At 31.8% G+C, this 17,068-nt stretch overlaps 3 protein-coding genes across 6 annotated transcripts; 2 read left to right on the top strand and 1 right to left on the bottom strand.

Annotated features, from left to right (window-relative positions):
• The first annotated feature begins 2,085 nt into the window (after positions 1–2,085).
• LOC109797133 (phosphoglycerate mutase-like protein AT74H) lies at positions 2,086–4,748 on the top strand. Its single transcript, XM_020357057.3, has 2 exons — positions 2,086–2,796; positions 3,807–4,748. The coding sequence occupies exons 1-2, from the start codon at positions 2,322–2,324 to the stop codon at positions 4,232–4,234; spliced, it is 903 nt and encodes a 300-aa protein (XP_020212646.1). The 5' UTR covers positions 2,086–2,321; the 3' UTR covers positions 4,235–4,748.
• A 1,990-nt stretch (positions 4,749–6,738) lies between these two features.
• On the top strand, positions 6,739–8,878 carry LOC109797261 (uncharacterized). Of its 3 annotated transcripts, XM_020357244.3 has the most exons (4): positions 6,749–7,039; positions 7,165–7,434; positions 8,099–8,122; positions 8,386–8,878. In XM_020357244.3, exons 2-4 carry the CDS (start codon positions 7,215–7,217, stop codon positions 8,706–8,708), a joined length of 567 nt encoding a protein of 188 aa, XP_020212833.1. In that variant the 5' UTR covers positions 6,749–7,039; positions 7,165–7,214; the 3' UTR covers positions 8,709–8,878. The 3 variants fall into 3 exon arrangements, with proteins under 3 accessions (XP_029126897.1, XP_020212833.1, XP_020212832.1); XM_020357243.2 differs by having other exon boundaries at positions 6,749–7,434; XM_029271064.2 differs by lacking the exon at positions 8,099–8,122 and having other exon boundaries at positions 6,739–7,434.
• A 380-nt stretch (positions 8,879–9,258) lies between these two features.
• LOC109797450 (glutathione synthetase, chloroplastic) lies at positions 9,259–15,891 on the bottom strand. 2 transcript variants are annotated; one of them, XM_029271063.2, is made up of 12 exons: positions 15,471–15,889; positions 15,222–15,391; positions 15,059–15,134; positions 14,649–14,779; positions 13,888–14,010; positions 13,732–13,812; positions 13,404–13,484; positions 13,112–13,181; positions 10,731–10,852; positions 10,429–10,568; positions 10,139–10,331; positions 9,260–10,057 (listed from the first exon to the last, which is right to left on the bottom strand). In XM_029271063.2, the coding sequence occupies exons 1-12, from the start codon at positions 15,642–15,644 to the stop codon at positions 9,913–9,915; spliced, it is 1,506 nt and encodes a 501-aa protein (XP_029126896.1). In that variant the 5' UTR covers positions 15,645–15,889; the 3' UTR covers positions 9,260–9,912. The 2 variants fall into 2 exon arrangements, with proteins under 2 accessions (XP_082915264.1, XP_029126896.1); XM_083059138.1 differs by lacking the exon at positions 13,404–13,484 and having other exon boundaries at positions 9,259–10,057; positions 13,771–13,812; positions 15,471–15,891.
• Positions 15,892–17,068: the final 1,177 nt, after the last annotated feature.

Below are 17,068 nucleotides of genomic sequence, written 5' to 3'. Positions count from 1 at the left end.
TGGAGATTGCCGGTGGTGTGCAAAAGGAGCCAACAACTAACGTTAGCCCTTAAAAGATTGGACCGTTACAAATTTTGGCGAGTTGTACGAACCCTAGATGATTGTGCATAAAGGTAGGAAAAGAGAAAGGAGAAATTAAATGCGAATGATTCGCGTGGCCATAATGGCAATGGACCACGTTTTGTTACGCTTAATAATATCGTTGATTGTGCAAGCAAAATACGTGATGCACATGGGAGCAAATATCCATAGCAGATGACTAGCAAATATTCAAAAAGGGTTATACACATGACCAATTTAAAAAATAAGGAAGTGGAGGTTCCTTATCCTCCCTCCAAAACTCGTAGTGGGCCTAAGGAGTGATATATAAGGGGAAGTTTGAGGGATGTACCATCTTTTTATGCGTGCAGACAAGTCTAAAAGCTACGTGAAATCTCCTTTTTGATGTTGCCATGCACATTATTCTCCTTAATGAAGACATGCGTGCTTTTGTGTTAACCCTTGGCAAACATTTTTATTAGAACCGTTTCTATGATGAGGGATCGTCGTGGGGATGATGCTTTCAAAACATGTGTTCGTGAGTGCAAGCTTCTAAACATAGGATTTCAAGGTGCTCTTTTCACTTAGAGGCGTGGTTCCTTATTAGACTGACTTGATAGGTGCTTGATTTCTTATAACTAGAGGTTGGAGTTTTTGGAGGCTAAGCTCATGCATTTGAATCCCCTTAAGTCAGATCATTGTCCCTTAAGTCAGAAGGGAAAGGAGACCCTTTAGATTTGAAGCGATTTGGTTGACACGTGAGCAATTCCCAAATGTTATAAGGAGAGAGTGGAGAACCTCTAGTGATTGAAATTCCCGAGTAACCCACATATACAGGACTCTTTTAAGGTGTGGAACTGTAATGTATTTATTTTCCTGACAAAATGAAAACTCCTAAGGCTACTAAATGTTATTGCTAGAAAACTCAATCAGGAAGTTAATCCTTTCTTGGATGACTTTCAAGCAACACCATGAACAATTACTAGTAAGTAGTAAGAGAATAACTTTTATGGTTTAAGAAGTCTCACTGTAAATGGCTTCAACTTAGAGATAAAAATACTAGGTTCTTTCATGGGACTATTGTTATTCGTAGGAGAAATAAGGTGATTGTGCTTCAAACCGAGGATGGGCAGATAATACATAATTAGAAGGTATGGTGACTGAGTATTATAAAATTTTATTCAAGGACCCGAGCACATCTACTAATTTCTGTTTGGAAAATAGTTTTTCGAATTTAAATGAGATTTCTTACCGGACCTTAGGCTCTGCTTTTTCTGATATGGAGATTTTCAATGCGGTGAGAAGTATGGGTGGATTTAAAGCCCCTGGATTGGATGTGGCTTGTAAGCTATTTTTTATCAGTATCAATGGTAGACGATGGGCCCTTCAGTACGAGTTTTAGGTGAACCCTTCTAGGATGGCATTTGTTAATGAGATATTAATCACCCTTATCCCTATCCCTAAGGTGGAAAAAGTTGTCTTGTTAAAGCACATGAGACCTATTAGTTTTTGTAATCTCTCCTATAAAATCCTTACCAAAATCTTATGATAGAGATTGAAAGGTGCATGGATTGAGTGATTGGAAGACAAAAATAATTTCCTTTGTTGGGAGTGTTACTCTTACTCATTTTGTTCTTATAGCTTTGCTTCCTTGTACAATGCAAATACAAACAGTAAATTTGCCTCATCAATTGTGTGGTGAACTCGACAAAGTTTGTAGGACATATGTAAACTAAAACTGGAAGGTGATTTAAATATTCAAAAGTGTACAACATATGAATTCGTTATCCTAATAAAAAATTGCTGAAAGATTTTGTACACAACTTTGTGGGTTCAAGTGCTTAAAGTCAAGTGATGGTAATAATAATAAAATTTAGAGTCATCATTTAGATTTTAAATTTGTTTATTTTTGTTTCAATCATCAATATAAAATGAAAAAATAAATAATGCAAAAGAAAGTCAAATAAAGAAAAATTCTTTATGTAAAAAAAAATATATACATCAATATCACATCACCATTGAACTTAAAAAAAAAATACAATAGCAATCCATGTAATAAAAAAAAATGACAGATGTGGTCTTCAGGTATTGATCGAGGTGTCACACACAATAGAGACAGATAAGGTATGGAGGTTGGTTTGGAAGGAGGTGGGAGCGAGAGAGATGAGTGATGAGTGATGAGTGATGAGTGATGAGTGATGAGAAGAGAAGAGAAGAGGAATGAAAAAGCAATCATAAAGCTGAGGAGTGAGGAGTGAGGAGTGAAAGGGAAAAGGAGGAGAATGAGAATGTGTAGCAAGAGAGAGAAGAGGGGAGGAGTGTTGCCGAAGAGAATAATTCTGATGCGGCACGGTGAGTCGGAGGGTAACCTGGATCCGACCGCATACGATACCACCCCGGACCCCAAGATCGAGTTGACGGAGCAGGGGATAGCGCAGGCGCGTGCCGCTGGGGCCCGCATTCGCCACGTGATCGAGGGGGAGGGGGAGGGCTCAGAGTCAGACAATTGGCGCGTCTACTTCTACGTCTCACCCTACGCGCGCACCCGATCCACGCTCCGCGAGCTCGGCCGCGCCTTCTCCAAGAAGCGCGTCATCGGCGTCAGAGAAGAGTGCCGCATTCGGGAACAGGACTTCGGCAATTTCCAGGCGCAGGAGCGCATGAACGTCATCAAGGAGACTCGCCAACGCTTCGGCAGATTCTTCTATCGCTTCCCCGAGGGAGAGTCCGCCGCCGACGTCTTCGATCGCGTTTCCAGTACTCTTTCCTTTCCCTTCCTTCTCCGATTCAACTTTTCATGCAATTTCTTTTTCTTCTTTTTTAATTACAATTGGATATATCTTATCTTAATTATGAGGATCATCCAACTGAAATTCTAGTTACCACTTACTCGACCTATTATCCTAGACCTAGCTGATTCAAGTATATAACAATACCATAGGATGTTAGTGCTGCTCTCATCGAGTTTCTCCTTCGTAATTCACATTTATATTTAATCGCGTATTTCTGAGCTGAACCTCCAACTTAGATTCTGCGCCTATGCTAGATTACACTTAAGTTTTGTCCTAAACTTTAAATGACAAAAGGTACTGTTATTTCTTGTTTTCTGATTAAAATTGGAGTTTTACTTTTCTCATTTATATCTAATATAAACTTTGGTAATATATATTTACGTATATTATTGAGGTGAAATTTTAATTTTGATTAGATAACAACACCAATAATATTGTAACACTATACCTGAGTTTTGTCCAAGTTGAAACTAGGAAAAATATTAGATGATTACAAGTTTTTAAAGAATTGTTTACGGGCTGAGTTTCTGTTTCTAGATCTGCACTGCTTTAGGTTATTCAATAAGGATAAAACTTACCAAAAATCTTAGATATAGGACTTACCGTTGGTGTTGTTTTACACTTAAGAGTTTTATGTTGATATGATGCATAATAACAGTACTTAAAGAGTAAAGTAATGTATGCAAATTTTCTCCAAAGACTTCATATGTAGTATTTGATGTTATTTTTTTATTAGAGTTGGAATTTCACTCAGCTAATATGTATTTTTATAATTAAAGATTCTATTAAATGTTAATGTGTATTACTCATGTAAAATTTCAATTTTAATTGGATAACAATAGCAAGAGTATTTTTGTATCTTAGTTTTGTCCTATTCGACAATTAATGTTGGCTAATTTTGACTAAATTGATGTTGAATTTTCATTTATCTGTGTGGTGTTAAATTAAGATGTCTCGTTTTGTTTTGTTTTGCAGGTTTTCTTGAATCTCTATGGAGGGACGTTGACATGAACAGGCTTCACCATGATCCTTCTGATGATCTGAATTTGATAATTGTGTCCCATGGGCTGGCATCTCGTGTTTTTCTGATGAAGTGGTTCAAGTGGACGGTTGAACAGTTTGAGCTTCTGAACAATTTGGGGAACTGTGAGTTTCGCGTGATCCAGTTGGGGAGTGGTGGAGAATACAGCTTGGCTGTTCATCATACGGACGATGAACTGCTTGAATGGGGACTCTCTCCTGATATGGTTGCTGATCAGAAATGGAGAGCCCATTCCAATAAGCATGACTCCAATGGTTCATGTTCCTGGTACCTCGATGCATTTTTTGATCATCTTCCTGATTCTGATTCTGATGATGAAAATGTGGACAATCATGATGAGACAAATTGCGTGTCTAGTTAAGCTTTCACAATGCATGATGGATTACTCAATTTTCCCGTCCAATTCATTGAAAATAACGCACAAGTTAGTATAATTTGCTTCTATTTAATGCGCATATCAATCATGTGTAACACACAACCTAACACGCTGTTGTCTTTGAGTGTGCATTCAGTGTGCCTAGCTAGTTTCTGAATTCGGGATTCATGTTTACTCGATAGTGGGTTGTTCTTTCTTTGTGTTTTTGATAAAAGAAAAGATCATTTCCAAAACAGGGGAAAGTAAAGAAGGAAAGGACAAGGAGATAAAAGGTTGTTACTTGCTAGTTAGCAGCTCTAATCTTTCATTCATTCATCATAAGATTGGGATCCAATTGTAGGGAATTGTTGCTTTGTGTAATGGCGGTAATGCATAATGAATGTACCCTGTATTATACATTATGACAGAATTTAGAAGAGCTTGAACATACAGGGTGTTTTTAGAGTTTGTACTCGCTTTGTGATCCTTGATGTTTGTGAATATTGGACTTCATTCTTGACCGCTTAATGTGAAAATTCCAAACATGCTATCCAGTTAATTACGGAGTCTTGCTGCATCTTATGTGTTTCTTTTTTCTCATAAGACTAAGAACCATGATTTGCACATGAGATTTATAATTTCTAATAGTTTATCTATGTAGAAAGATAACATATAGATTGAAGATATTAATTAATATTTTTATTTTACACTATTTTTTTTTTACTTTTTAAAATGACATTCTTTATTATTTTTTCGTCCATAATATGTCTGTAAAATATTTAAGAATTAAATAATATAAGACATTTAAAGATGATAATTAATATTATTTTAAACTTTTGAATAGAGAAAAATGAAAATAGAATTTAGTTTTAAGAGTAAAGAGAGACGAAGGCCAGAAAGTAGAGAAAAATAAAAAAAAATATATTTACTTATACAATAAATTATACAACAAATTTTATAATTAATAAAAAAGAAAAACTAAAATTTAATAAATAATAAAATAAACACAAAAAAGTAATTTTATACTAGGTATAAATTATTATATTAGTATGGTTCCTTAAAAAAAAATTTGGCCGGTAGACTCTGGCGGAGATTCCAAATAGAGCAAGTAGAAACTAATTGCCTCTTCTCTTGACATGCATGTATTGGGGTTGAAAAAACATGATGAGCGGTATTCCATAAATGGTTTTGTTGATGTGATGTTCAGATCATACCATTAAATTTGAATCTTAAATCAAGTCATTATTAAATTTAAGGTCGACGTTGGCACAAATTAATTAATTGTTTCAGTGTTGGTATCTTAAAGTAATGAGGGACGATTATTTGATAGAATAACTAAGAAAAAAAATCCTATTTCTTTTTAATAAGGAAAGAAAAAAAAAACTATGAATTAATAGTACAAAACATTTTTTAAATTATTATCTAATCACAAACCATAATTTATGATTAGTTAGTTGACTTTTAAAGTAATTTTTAAAAAATTTATCATTGAAATAAAACACCTAAAAATGTCCTTATCAAAGAAAATTTCAAAAAATATTTTTATACAGCATATTAAATACAAACACTATTTTATGTAAGAGAGCGTCCTTCGTCATTTAGAAATATTTATTTATCATTTTCAATTTTAATTTTTTAAATTTTTTTTATCTATTTCAATTTTTATTTACCATATTTTTTTTAGATAATTAGGCTACCCATTTTAGTAACTACTTTATTTACCATATTTATTTATAAATAAAATATTAATATTTTAAATAAACTATCAATAATTAAAATTAATTTTAAATTTTTTATCATAAATATAAAATATAATAAATATATTTAAAAATATTTATTTTATAATTTTTAAATATAATTTATATATTCAAATATAATATTTATTTATATATAATTTATTATAAAGTTTAGTTATATATAATAAACATTTAGCTTGTGTAATATACAAGTTAAGATATTAGTAGAACCTTAATTTTTTTTTTCTTTTTTAAAACATATGATTTTAATTTTTCAGATTTTTATAATGTTCAATGTTATCAAATTTAAATATGTAATTGTATTAAATATTTCGAGAGAGTATTTTGTCATTAAATATTTGTGGTCTAAAAAAATTAACTTTTTAAATTTTAAAAAAAAATATATGCAATATACATGAGATGCAACAATTATTATTAGTACTTCATTATTTAACTCGTTATTAGTTCGAGGTATTACTCCATTTTGTGCCAAGGTTAAGCTACTAATTAACATGGTATTGTGAATAACGTTCATTTGGTAGCTCTTGTCGTTATCGTAAGATCTGAAAATTGAGCAACACCTGCACGTGTACCCTGGACCATACAACAAAACAAAGAATCTCTCCGTTGAGCCGTTCCTAGTTTAAAGGGCACATACGGTTGGTTCGTTCTTTATTCACTCACTGAGTCACTGTTATTTGAACTCGTGACTGTTGGGAGTAACCAAACATGCCATAGCATCATAATTCATAACCTAATTGAATAGCTAATGGTATATAGTACAACAACCTTATTGGCTAACCCAATGTTTCAAAAACGTCAAGATTTTAAACAAACCCAATAATTAAAGCAACCTTCTTCGTTATCCTAAAGCCGCAAACACTCTTTTTCTTTCTCATAATGCAAATTAATTCTTCAGCAACAAATTCTCGTTTGCAAATCCCATAAAGACACCATCTTTACACTTTACCGGGATCTGGGTCTCTTTTTCTATTTTTCCCTTCCCCAAGACAAAGTGGACATTGTCTTCCACTTTAAAAATAGAGAGAGACTCTCTGATCTGTGACACTTAAGGGTTCTTCCTCAATCATTGTGCTTTACACAGTCAAATTCAGCGTCTATGATGTCATTCTGTAAATTTTTCTTCTTCTGTTAAAGGTGCTAGCTAGCTCTCTCACTCGAACTCTTTATTTATTTCAGCATCCAACAAGTGTTCCTATTCGTAACTTGTTCCAAGTTTTGGTTTTGTAATGAGGGTGTGGAGGGTTCACTCACCAGAGCAAAAGTTTCTTTGTCCTCATGGTGTTGTTTTGAGGTGGGTTTTGGTTTGGATGAGTGTTTGTTTTCTTGTGTTCACCGTTGGACCACCCTGTCGCTCGCGGTTGAAGAAGAGTGCATCTTCTACTCAATTTTCTTGTCCTCCATGTGATTGTTACTGCTCTTCAGAAGAGTATCTCCTCGATCCTTTGGGTGAGTTTCTTTTTTTGGTCACTATGCAGTGTAACAAATTTGGTCTTGAAGTGAAAAAAGGAAAAGCTTGATTAGATGTGATGATAAGAAGAAGACTAAAGTAACCTTGCGTGTGCTTGAAAATGGAAAATGATATGTGCATAGAAAAGAGTTCTCTCAATTAGTTAACATTTATTTGTTGCCTGTGCTGCGCTAGTCACAATCTGGAGTTGCAGAGGAACTGACTTCTGCACCTTGTACCATTTCTTTTTTGAAAAATAAAATAATCAGAAAATGCTTTTTTTAATGTACAAAGCCAAAATTTTCTTAATTTGGCTATTCAATTCATACATATTAGGCTTAGAGTTTCAATTGGCGATCTTGAAATCTTGGATCTATCTTTGGTCTTAAAAAGGGAAGAAGGAAGATGGGGCATTCAGTTCATCCGATATTAAGCCAACTGCGATGACTGTATTTTGTATTGCCACATATAGGATTAGTTTCAAGTTTTAGTTATCTTTGACATAAAATTGAGGAAACTTTTTTCTCTTAAAATCTTTGCATTTACTTCCTTAATGGATAGTTTTGTTTATGTAGCTACGTGTGCTTGTACAGCACTAATTATGTCTCGTGTTCACCTTCTTTAATACATTGCTTTATTTCTCAACCATGTTCATTTTTGCAGGACTTGTCAATGGCTCAATTTCTGGTAAGTCTATTATCTCTTCTGCTTTTCTGACTGTTGAAACGTTTCACAAAATAAACTGCTTTAAGCTAATATTTTGATGCATGTGAAGCTAAGGTTTTGATGGTTTAAGAAACTTTCAATCTTTTTGCTTCATTCGCAATTCTTATCGCAAATTCATGTAAAACCCATATCATTCTGTATGCTGAAAATGCTGATAAAAGTTCTGCATATTATGTTTGCAATCATGACAGAAAAAACCTTTTAATTTTTAATTGTAACTGCAGATTGCGGTAAACATGATCCGGTTTTGAATGAGGAAATGAATAAGAATCTACTGACAATGCTATCCGAGGAGCTAAATTTGCAGAAAATTGTGGCCAATGAAACATTGGAACACACGAAAAGGTTAATAATGGATGCCAGGAAAACCTTTTCACATTACCAAAGGGAAGCAGAGAAGTGCAACGTTGGGATGGAATCATGTGAACAAGCAAGGGAAAGGGCAGAGGCAGAACTCATTGAAGAACGAAGGCTTACAGCATTGTGGGAAAATCGAGCTCGTGAATTTGGATGGAATGACAGAAAAAGAACACACTTAAGGAGTTAACCCATCATTACATTTTGTTATGTCAATGCCTCATTCTAACATAGCTTTAATAGGCAATACACATGTCTCTTGTGATGATTTCAACCAGGTCAGCTATGCTATTTAAACAAGTTTAATGTTTTGGTGTTTTACATATAAGGAAGATAATTGCTTGATCCTTGTTTTATAAATACGGACAAATTTTAATAATATTTTAGGAAGATGAAATTTCAATTTTAATTGAAGAATGGCAAAATAATTACTGCACCTAAGTTAAGTTTTATTCTATAAATAACAGTCTCAAACTAATCACACTACACAGTTTTTTTAAATAAATTGACCACTACAGATAGACACAATTAATTAATGGACAATACTTAAATATAAAGCCAAAGATTTGACGTTATTCTACGATTAAAATCATAATTTTACCTTAATAATATGTATTGGTATTTAATGGAATTATGCATTATGCATATTACCAAAGTGAAAACTCAATTTTGTAGAATAACATTAACAATATATATAATAGTATTGCTTGTATGTTTTATTCATAATTGGTAAACCAATAAACCAAAGGCTTTTAATAAACAACCAAGTTAATACATTGAGTGTTGACATAAGATGTTTAGCATAAGTTGATCTCAAATCCAGAATTGATGAAAAATGGTACATTCATTTGGATCAAATATTATGGTGATCGGTGTATACATAAGTGATCACCTTAAAGTTACGAAAATAAATATTAATAATTATGACATTTCTTTTTATTAATAAAATGAGTTTCATGTCAGTCTCACTAATAAAGAGTACACTAAGGTTATTTAGTTCACATAAAATTTTCACCAACAAAAAATTATAAAAAAACACGTTGCTAACTTGCATTTCTTAGTTACAAATCCATTTAATTACTTTAATATGAACTCTACTCATTTGAAGATGGACCTTCCATCATGGAAAATTCCCTACTCAAACCATTTACTTACATTAATTCTCAAAACCACTAAACTCAAACTCATGCTAAAACAACTTATCATATTTTATTGCATAGAATAAAAAAGTTGTTGTGTACATTTTAGGAACCATTAACAGGTGTTACATAATTATATAAAATCTTATGGGAAAAAGAAAAAGAAACTAGGTGTCCTCTCTTTTAAAAAAGATATCATTAATATGTAAATCATCACTTATCTAATGTTTTGAATTGCCCGAATAACTAACGACCTTAGGTGTTGTTGGGTTCGTCAGTTAGGTATACACTATCTAACATCGGAAAACCCCATGGTACAGGTTCTCCATAAGATAAAGTAGATCCTATTGTACGCATCAAATAACCACTTTGCTTGTTGATGATAACCTTATCCTTGTTCCTACAAATTCCAATCCATGGATATCAAGTTTATGCAAATTTAAACTCAGATTTGTTATAGACATGTGCCTAAACAATGTACCTTAAATATGTGCTGAATATCCCAAGTTCTGAACTTGCACGTTCTTTAATCCAGAGACCATGATCCATGAAAACTGTTGAAGAAATAGTTGGAAATATCCTCTGCATAAGAAAATAAGCTGCATCTTCTATAGTTTTACGTTTCTGCCATCTTAGGAGAGTTTCCCTCACATCATAACCATAAATATTCTTTCCTGAAAGTAATTATTATAGTTCGTTAGATAGGTTTTGTTCCACTCTCTTTTATTTTTCAATAAAGTAGGTTGAATCAAAGTTTAGGTGGTACAAGACCTCCTTCTTTTCTTAGGGGTTTCATCATAAATAATTTAGGACTTTCAATCGCTTTTTCAACAATATCTGAGTCATCCAAACTCCACAACCCAGCAAAGCATTTACGCAGTTTGACAATGTCATCTTTGTTTTCAAGGAACCTGTTTATAGTTTTGATTCAAAGAATTAGTCATAGAACTACTTGTTTCCATAGATAATATCACTTTACATGAAACCTAACAATTGTGCATATATGCTTTTCTTTTAAACTTAGTATATTTGAATTGATCAACCACTTTCAATGCATAAAGGATGGAAGATACCTCTCAAGAACACCAGGCTTTGCAAGTTCCTGTTGAATCCTTTTGGAGCCAACCAAATGATAGGATATTGAAGGGCATTTGACAGCACAAGATCGTTCCATCAATAGCCTAGCCCTCCATTCCTACATATTGTGCAACATGTACCAACCAAAACCATAAGAACTCGAAGTTAAGCTAGATGGCTCACTAGCATTACAAGATAAAATAGGCGTAGCAGAAAACAATATTACGATTAAAAAAAAAAATATATATTTAGAAAGGAGAAGGTCGAAAAGAGAAAAAGTAAATCAAATTGTGTAATTTTTAAACCAAAAATAAGTGCAGAGAAAGTCTTTACATTGTGATATCACGAAAAGGTGTCAATTTGGACTAACTCGGTTCATATAACCTTTCACATGCTAACACATTTTCATACCGGGTAAGTTGAACCAATTCAACATCAAACTAAAATTTTCCTAGTCCAATCCAGCCTTTTGGTGAAACATAAGCCAAACCGGTTCATTCATTGGTCAATCATTTTTTAAAAATATTAAATCATTACAAAAAAAATTAATTTTTATATCGCAAGTTATCATAACATTTTAATCTCTATAATAAACTAAAATAAAAAGTTACATATTGTTATTTGTATTATAAAATTGCAAATATAACCAATAATAATAGAAATAAAATAAAATATATAAATTAAAACAAAACTCAATATGCATTAAAAAAATAACCTTAAAATGGACATTAATAACACTTGTATTATTAAATTTATCATCTATGATTTTACCAATTATAAAAGTAAATAATAAAAATATAATTCCGCTTCAGTGGCTAGCTTAGCTCAGTCCATCAAACAACTTCGAGACAATTCATTTTGGGTCAGGCAAAAATAAGTTTAGGCCCAAATTTTCACAACCTACTCCAACCCATGTATGAGCCCATGTATTATGTCAATCGGCCTAGTCCATTGGACTAGAGCCATTTTAATACTCTAGTCAAGAAGAAGTAAAATCATGTGAAGTTGGCCAACTCAACCCATTTGGGTTGGTCCATCTCGAGCTGGAAAACTTTTTAGACAGGCTGGACTAATTTGATAGCAGGCTGAAATTTTTAGCCCAATCTAGATCTTGGTGGGTAGTAGACCAAGCCAGTCTATGGGTCAATCATTTTTTAAATAAAAATAATATTTAAGTATTATAGCCACTCATTTATGGACCAAACTATTTTTAGGACCCAAAGAAGATATTATTTATCTTCACGAAATTTTTTTATATTTGTAAGACCCAAAAAGCTAACAATAAAGCTGCGACTGTGCGACGGGGTCACACACTCAATGATCTACTTCTACTTGACTTTTATTTTTGGCAGTGAATGTATGTTAATTTACAAGGCTTATAGCATAGGCAAATAAATAGGTGCCTAATGAGTTAGAAAGGATGGTCTCTGGCCAGATTGACTTCACTTGATACGTGATCTATAACATCCATAGTTTTAAAAACCGGACCGGTCATCGAACCGGTTAAGGTACTGGGTCAGTGGGTCAAAGGTTGAACCGGTAGGTCACTAGTTGAATCGCATGACTCGATTTTTATTTATTTTTATTAAAAAGTATTCATATTAAATATATTTTATACTTATAAATTTTAATAAATTCATATCTTATTTTAAATTTTAATTTTTCTATCTTATTTAAAATTATTTTTATTTTTATTTTGTAAAAAAATACATAAAAAAATTACATGTTAAACGGTATATTAATACAAATTAAAAATATAAATAATATGTACATATATAATATGCTTGCAATTAATATCAGAAAATAATATATGTAATATTTACATAGATATTGCATTATTAAATATATAATTTAAAATTAATAATATACTATAAAAGTTATTTAAGTTGTATATATTGTAAACAAATATATTAGAACAAGTAGTCATTGTTATATTTAATAAGACTCCTTGCTTTTTCATTAAGAGATTCAATTTTCATTATTATTTTTGTGATTTATGGTCCCTTAAAAAAATGTAAAAAAAAAAAAAAAAAGTGGTTGAACCGGTTTGACCCACCGGTTCATCGGTTGAACCGGAAATTTGACCGGTTCAATCCGGTTTGAAACGGGTCGACTGCATAACCGATCCAACTTCAGATTCGGACCGGCTGGACCACCGGTTCCCGGTCCAACCGGTCCGACCGGCCGGGTCGGTCCGGGTTTTAAAACACTGATAACATCTTTCATCACGGTAGAGTAATTAAATACCAAGTATTAATTGACAATACAGTAACATTTCATAACACTCTGAGTGAGAGACACTCTTTCTGGTCATGCCAGATTCAGTGGCCTAACCTTCCAAATGCTCAAGTCAATAGAAAACGAAACAGATACTCACTGATTCTGAAGGATAGTCAACTGGTGTACAACCAGCCCGGAAATAAATTACCGAAACTGCTTCTCCATCCCTGCAAATGCCAACATATTATATTTTTCTACTCTTAAAAATCTCGAATGTGTGTCGATACAAATTTAAAAGAGTTTTTCCTACTTAAAAAAAAAAAGCCTTTTATTTTCAATAATAAAACTTAAAAAATCTACTAATTTTTGTATTCAAAAAGACTTGTAATATAATTAAGCCACAAACACATTGCTGGAAATTAGTTCTTTTATGGCCAAAGGCTACATACACAGAAAGTGTTCCATCTGGTAGAATTTCTCCTTGTTGATCAACTTCTGCCAACGTTTTCCGTATAGTTGTAATATTATACGTGTTATAACATTAAGGACAGCAACAACCCAAAAATGTGTACCAAATATTTAAAAACTACAGTAGTTTTCTTTACACAAACAAAAGCATTAAGCATTCCTTAAAATTCTCTGGTATCACATTTAATAGCATAAATTATAATACAAATAAATGGGTTTGCTATGCTATATGGGAATAAAATGAACGTTTTCCCTTTTGTATTGTAGTTAATAAATTAATAATTAATGATAAACATTAGAAAAGGATATCTGTCATTTAGAACTGTAGAAACTAAATACTGGTCATACATGTTTTGTTCTTCAGCCAGAACCACAATCATAATCACAGCCCTGCATGTGGATACATATTAGAAAATATAGCAGTGAACCAAAAGCAATAAGGGAATTATTTTTCTCTGAACTGACCTGGGGTTATTATACTCACTCCAAGCTTTAGCCAAGGCTTCTGCATACTGATCGAGAGCACCGTTTGCCGGAATCCTTTCAGAATCTAGTCCAAGCAATTTTCCATAGCGAGAAAGAATATATCTAGAAAATGACCAACAAATAAAAGATATTTGTTCGAAGGAAATTTTCTTAAAACGAAAATATATTATCGACACAGTTCATATGAATAACTTCAAGCATAGTTATCAGTCCTGTATAACAACACAAAGTGAACAGCCCCAAAACTGCTATTGCAGAACTACAGTTAGCTGTTAAATAAAAGTGCATAGATGCAAAATAAATAAATTTAAGTGTTAATTATTCATTTAGTTCCTGTACATTTCCAACTTTCTGTTTTATATTTTATACCTAAAAAATCTATATCCTAAATCTACAGATATAGGTGAAAAAAAGATAGAGAATAAAAATAAAATAGGAGAAAAAATAATAAATATAACAAAAGGTGGAAGAGAATTAAAAAGAAAGATGTGATAAAAGTGGGATTGAAGAACTTGGTAGAACTCACACACGTACAGTCCACAAACTCAACCAGACTTGTAGGTAAATAGAAAAGAAAGCCAGTTTTTGTTAACATATCTATCAACAATTAATGAGAGTTCACGTATTTAACGTACACAAAAGTCAAAAACTCATAGCTGCAATGAAACAAAGATCTCTCAAATCATCATAAGCTAGAGATGATAGCATATATAGCATGTGTAATTTACAGCAACCCTTACCTGTGAAGTTGTGTCACAAGACTACTAAGACCGGCGAATGGAGAGGAAATAGTTTTCAGTTCTACCAGGAAAAGTGATTTAGTCTTTTCATCAAGCAAATAATCTGAACGATGCAGACCCAATTGTATTTCCTATTAAAATTAGGGCACAAGAAAAATAATATCTGTAAATCCCTCATACTCCTTTCTTGAAGAAAAAAGAGTAAAGATAATAATCTACATGTAAGATTTTTGTTTTCTATAAAAAACATACATTGGTTGGAATTTCTAAAACAATTCCACTTTATCTCCCGGTTAGAATAAGGAGTTCCTCTTGAATAAATTTTACAACAAAAACAAATAAATAAAATAAACACAGATATGCTGGTGCTGCATTACAAATGTAGCACTGCACTAATAATAGACGCTTACCTCTTTTTTATTAATCTGTAGCATCTTGGAATGAATATCCAAAAGCCTAGAGGTGAATTCATCCAATTTCTTAGATCTGCATTTAGAAATAGAGAGATATAATGAAAAGCATAAGAAAAAGAAATGAAATGAAAGATGAAAAAAAGAGTAGAGGAGAGCGCACTTGGAGAATGATTCGTGAAGAAACGTTGCATCGGAGCTGACACGATGAACAAGGTGATTGATAATAGGAGCCAAGTCAGAGGCTTCTCTCCACTCCTTTTCTGGAAAGCGTGCTGGCAACAATGCAAACGGTGCATGCGCCAATCCTATGCCGGGATAGAATCCCGAAGCCTGCAATGAATCGGAATTACATTACAGTGGCCAATTGAATTTAGAAAGAAGAACAAGAGTGAGTGAGTGTGAGAGTGACCTGATAGCTTTTGTCGGCAACAACGAGGCCGTGGAAACAGCTCCAAACGACTGAGTCTTTAGCGATTCTGTCAACGAGTTTTCTATCCACATCCATGTACTCCAACTCACCTTCACTTTCACCTTCAGACATGCTGAATTTGAGACAACACAGATTCTGAGACAGACAAACCATTTATAAGAGATTTCAATTTCCTTATTTTGGTTCTGCCTCCATACCACTTTCAATCCGCGTAAAACACGTCAAAACAAGAAGTAAATATTACTTGATTCTCCATCAAATTAATGTGCTTGAAAACGTGGATCAATATCAATCATCAACTTCAATTCTTTTACACATATTTAATTAATTAATTAATAACAGAATCGTAATTTTATGAAATTAACTTTAAAATTAATTATTCTTGATATAAATGATTCAACATAATAATCATTTTCTAAAAAAAATACTTTTAAGAATGTAAATAAAAATTAATAATTAACACTATATTGAATAATTAACATGATACTTATTTTAGATCTTTCATTTTTTTTAAAACAAGACACTCATTCTAGGACGGAAGGAATATAATATATTATAAATAAATAAATTATATTACAATTATTAAAATTAATATATTAATATTTAGAAACAACATCAAAAGAAAAATATTAAATGTTTTTTGCGAATGTATAAGCAAATCATATTTTTTAAAAAAGAAAAAAGCAGAGAATTAAATAAATTACAAAGTGGGAATGAAATTAAATGTAATAAAAAAAATACTGTTCACATAAATTAAAGAAGTTATTAAATTCATTAAAATTCAGCATGTAGTTTTTTTTGGGTGCACATGGTTTTGTATACCATCAATGTTATAAGGGCCATCATTAATTGGATGCACTGGATGTAAATTTGAGAACCATCATTGAGATCAACGAGTCATTTGGAGTAGAGAATGATAATATTGGATAGAATATAGCCATTTCTGATATAGAAAAACTCGTGTTGACGAGTATAGGATTGAAAGGAAGGAAGAAAAGAAGGAAAAAATAATGTTTCTGATATTGTTGTTTTTATTTGTGAATTGTGATTTAATGTGTTGTATATGAAAATCCTAATTATTTATTAGGGGAAAAAAGTTAATTTTGTAGCTAGGAAAAGGAATGAAAGAGGATTTATTACTATTGAATAGGATGTGTTGATATATTCGAAGCTTGATATTAACGTATATAATATTTTTATAATTATTTGTTAATTTGAATCAATAAAATAAAATATTAAATAATTTTAAATTTTTTAAAAAATTTATAAACTTGATTTATATGTTTAAAAATTTAATTTCAACAGTTATATTGTTAAAATTTGATGTTAAACATGTGTTATTAAACGAAGTAATTTTAGATATACTTACTTTTAAGATAAATAGATCTCTCCTTATTTATTTATATATATATATATATATATATATATATATATATATATATATATATATATTAAAATTCAATAGAATTTTGTTATAATTCATTTGTATATGTGATTCTTAAAAGAAGATAATATATAATATATTTTTAAAATTGATTTGAAACAGGATTAAAATTAAATAATAATTTTAACAATTT

The sequence above is a fragment of the Cajanus cajan genome, chromosome 6 (assembly GCF_000230855.2).
Source record: "Cajanus cajan strain Asha chromosome 6, NIPB_CcT2T_4, whole genome shotgun sequence".
NCBI classification, from domain to species: Eukaryota; Viridiplantae; Streptophyta; class Magnoliopsida; order Fabales; family Fabaceae; genus Cajanus; species Cajanus cajan.
The sequence above is the reverse complement of the archived record's forward strand: the minus strand, read 5'-3'. Positions and strand labels throughout refer to the sequence as shown.

What these genes read in the sequence shown, in the direction of transcription:
- LOC109797133 (XM_020357057.3), top strand. Translation starts at nt 2,322, where the DNA reads ATGAGAATGTGTAGCAAGAGAGAGAAGAGGGGAGGAGTGTTGCCGAAG. An exon ending in CGTCTTCGATCGCGTTTCCA is followed by an intron (nt 2,797 to 3,806) that starts GTACTCTTTCCT and finishes TTTGTTTTGCAG; the next exon opens with GTTTTCTTGAATCTCTATGG.
- LOC109797261 (XM_020357244.3), top strand. Translation starts at nt 7,215, where the DNA reads ATGAGGGTGTGGAGGGTTCACTCACCAGAGCAAAAGTTTCTTTGTCCT. An exon ending in GTATCTCCTCGATCCTTTGG is followed by an intron (nt 7,435 to 8,098) that starts GTGAGTTTCTTT and finishes TCATTTTTGCAG; the next exon opens with GACTTGTCAATGGCTCAATT. An exon ending in TGTCAATGGCTCAATTTCTG is followed by an intron (nt 8,123 to 8,385) that starts GTAAGTCTATTA and finishes TTGTAACTGCAG; the next exon opens with ATTGCGGTAAACATGATCCG.
- LOC109797450 (XM_029271063.2), bottom strand. Translation starts at nt 15,644, where the DNA reads ATGGTTTGTCTGTCTCAGAATCTGTGTTGTCTCAAATTCAGCATGTCT. An exon ending in CTTCACGAATCATTCTCCAA is followed by an intron (nt 15,135 to 15,221) that starts GTGCGCTCTCCT and finishes TTCTAAATGCAG; the next exon opens with ATCTAAGAAATTGGATGAAT. An exon ending in AAGCCTGGTGTTCTTGAGAG is followed by an intron (nt 10,569 to 10,730) that starts GTATCTTCCATC and finishes AACTATAAACAG; the next exon opens with GTTCCTTGAAAACAAAGATG.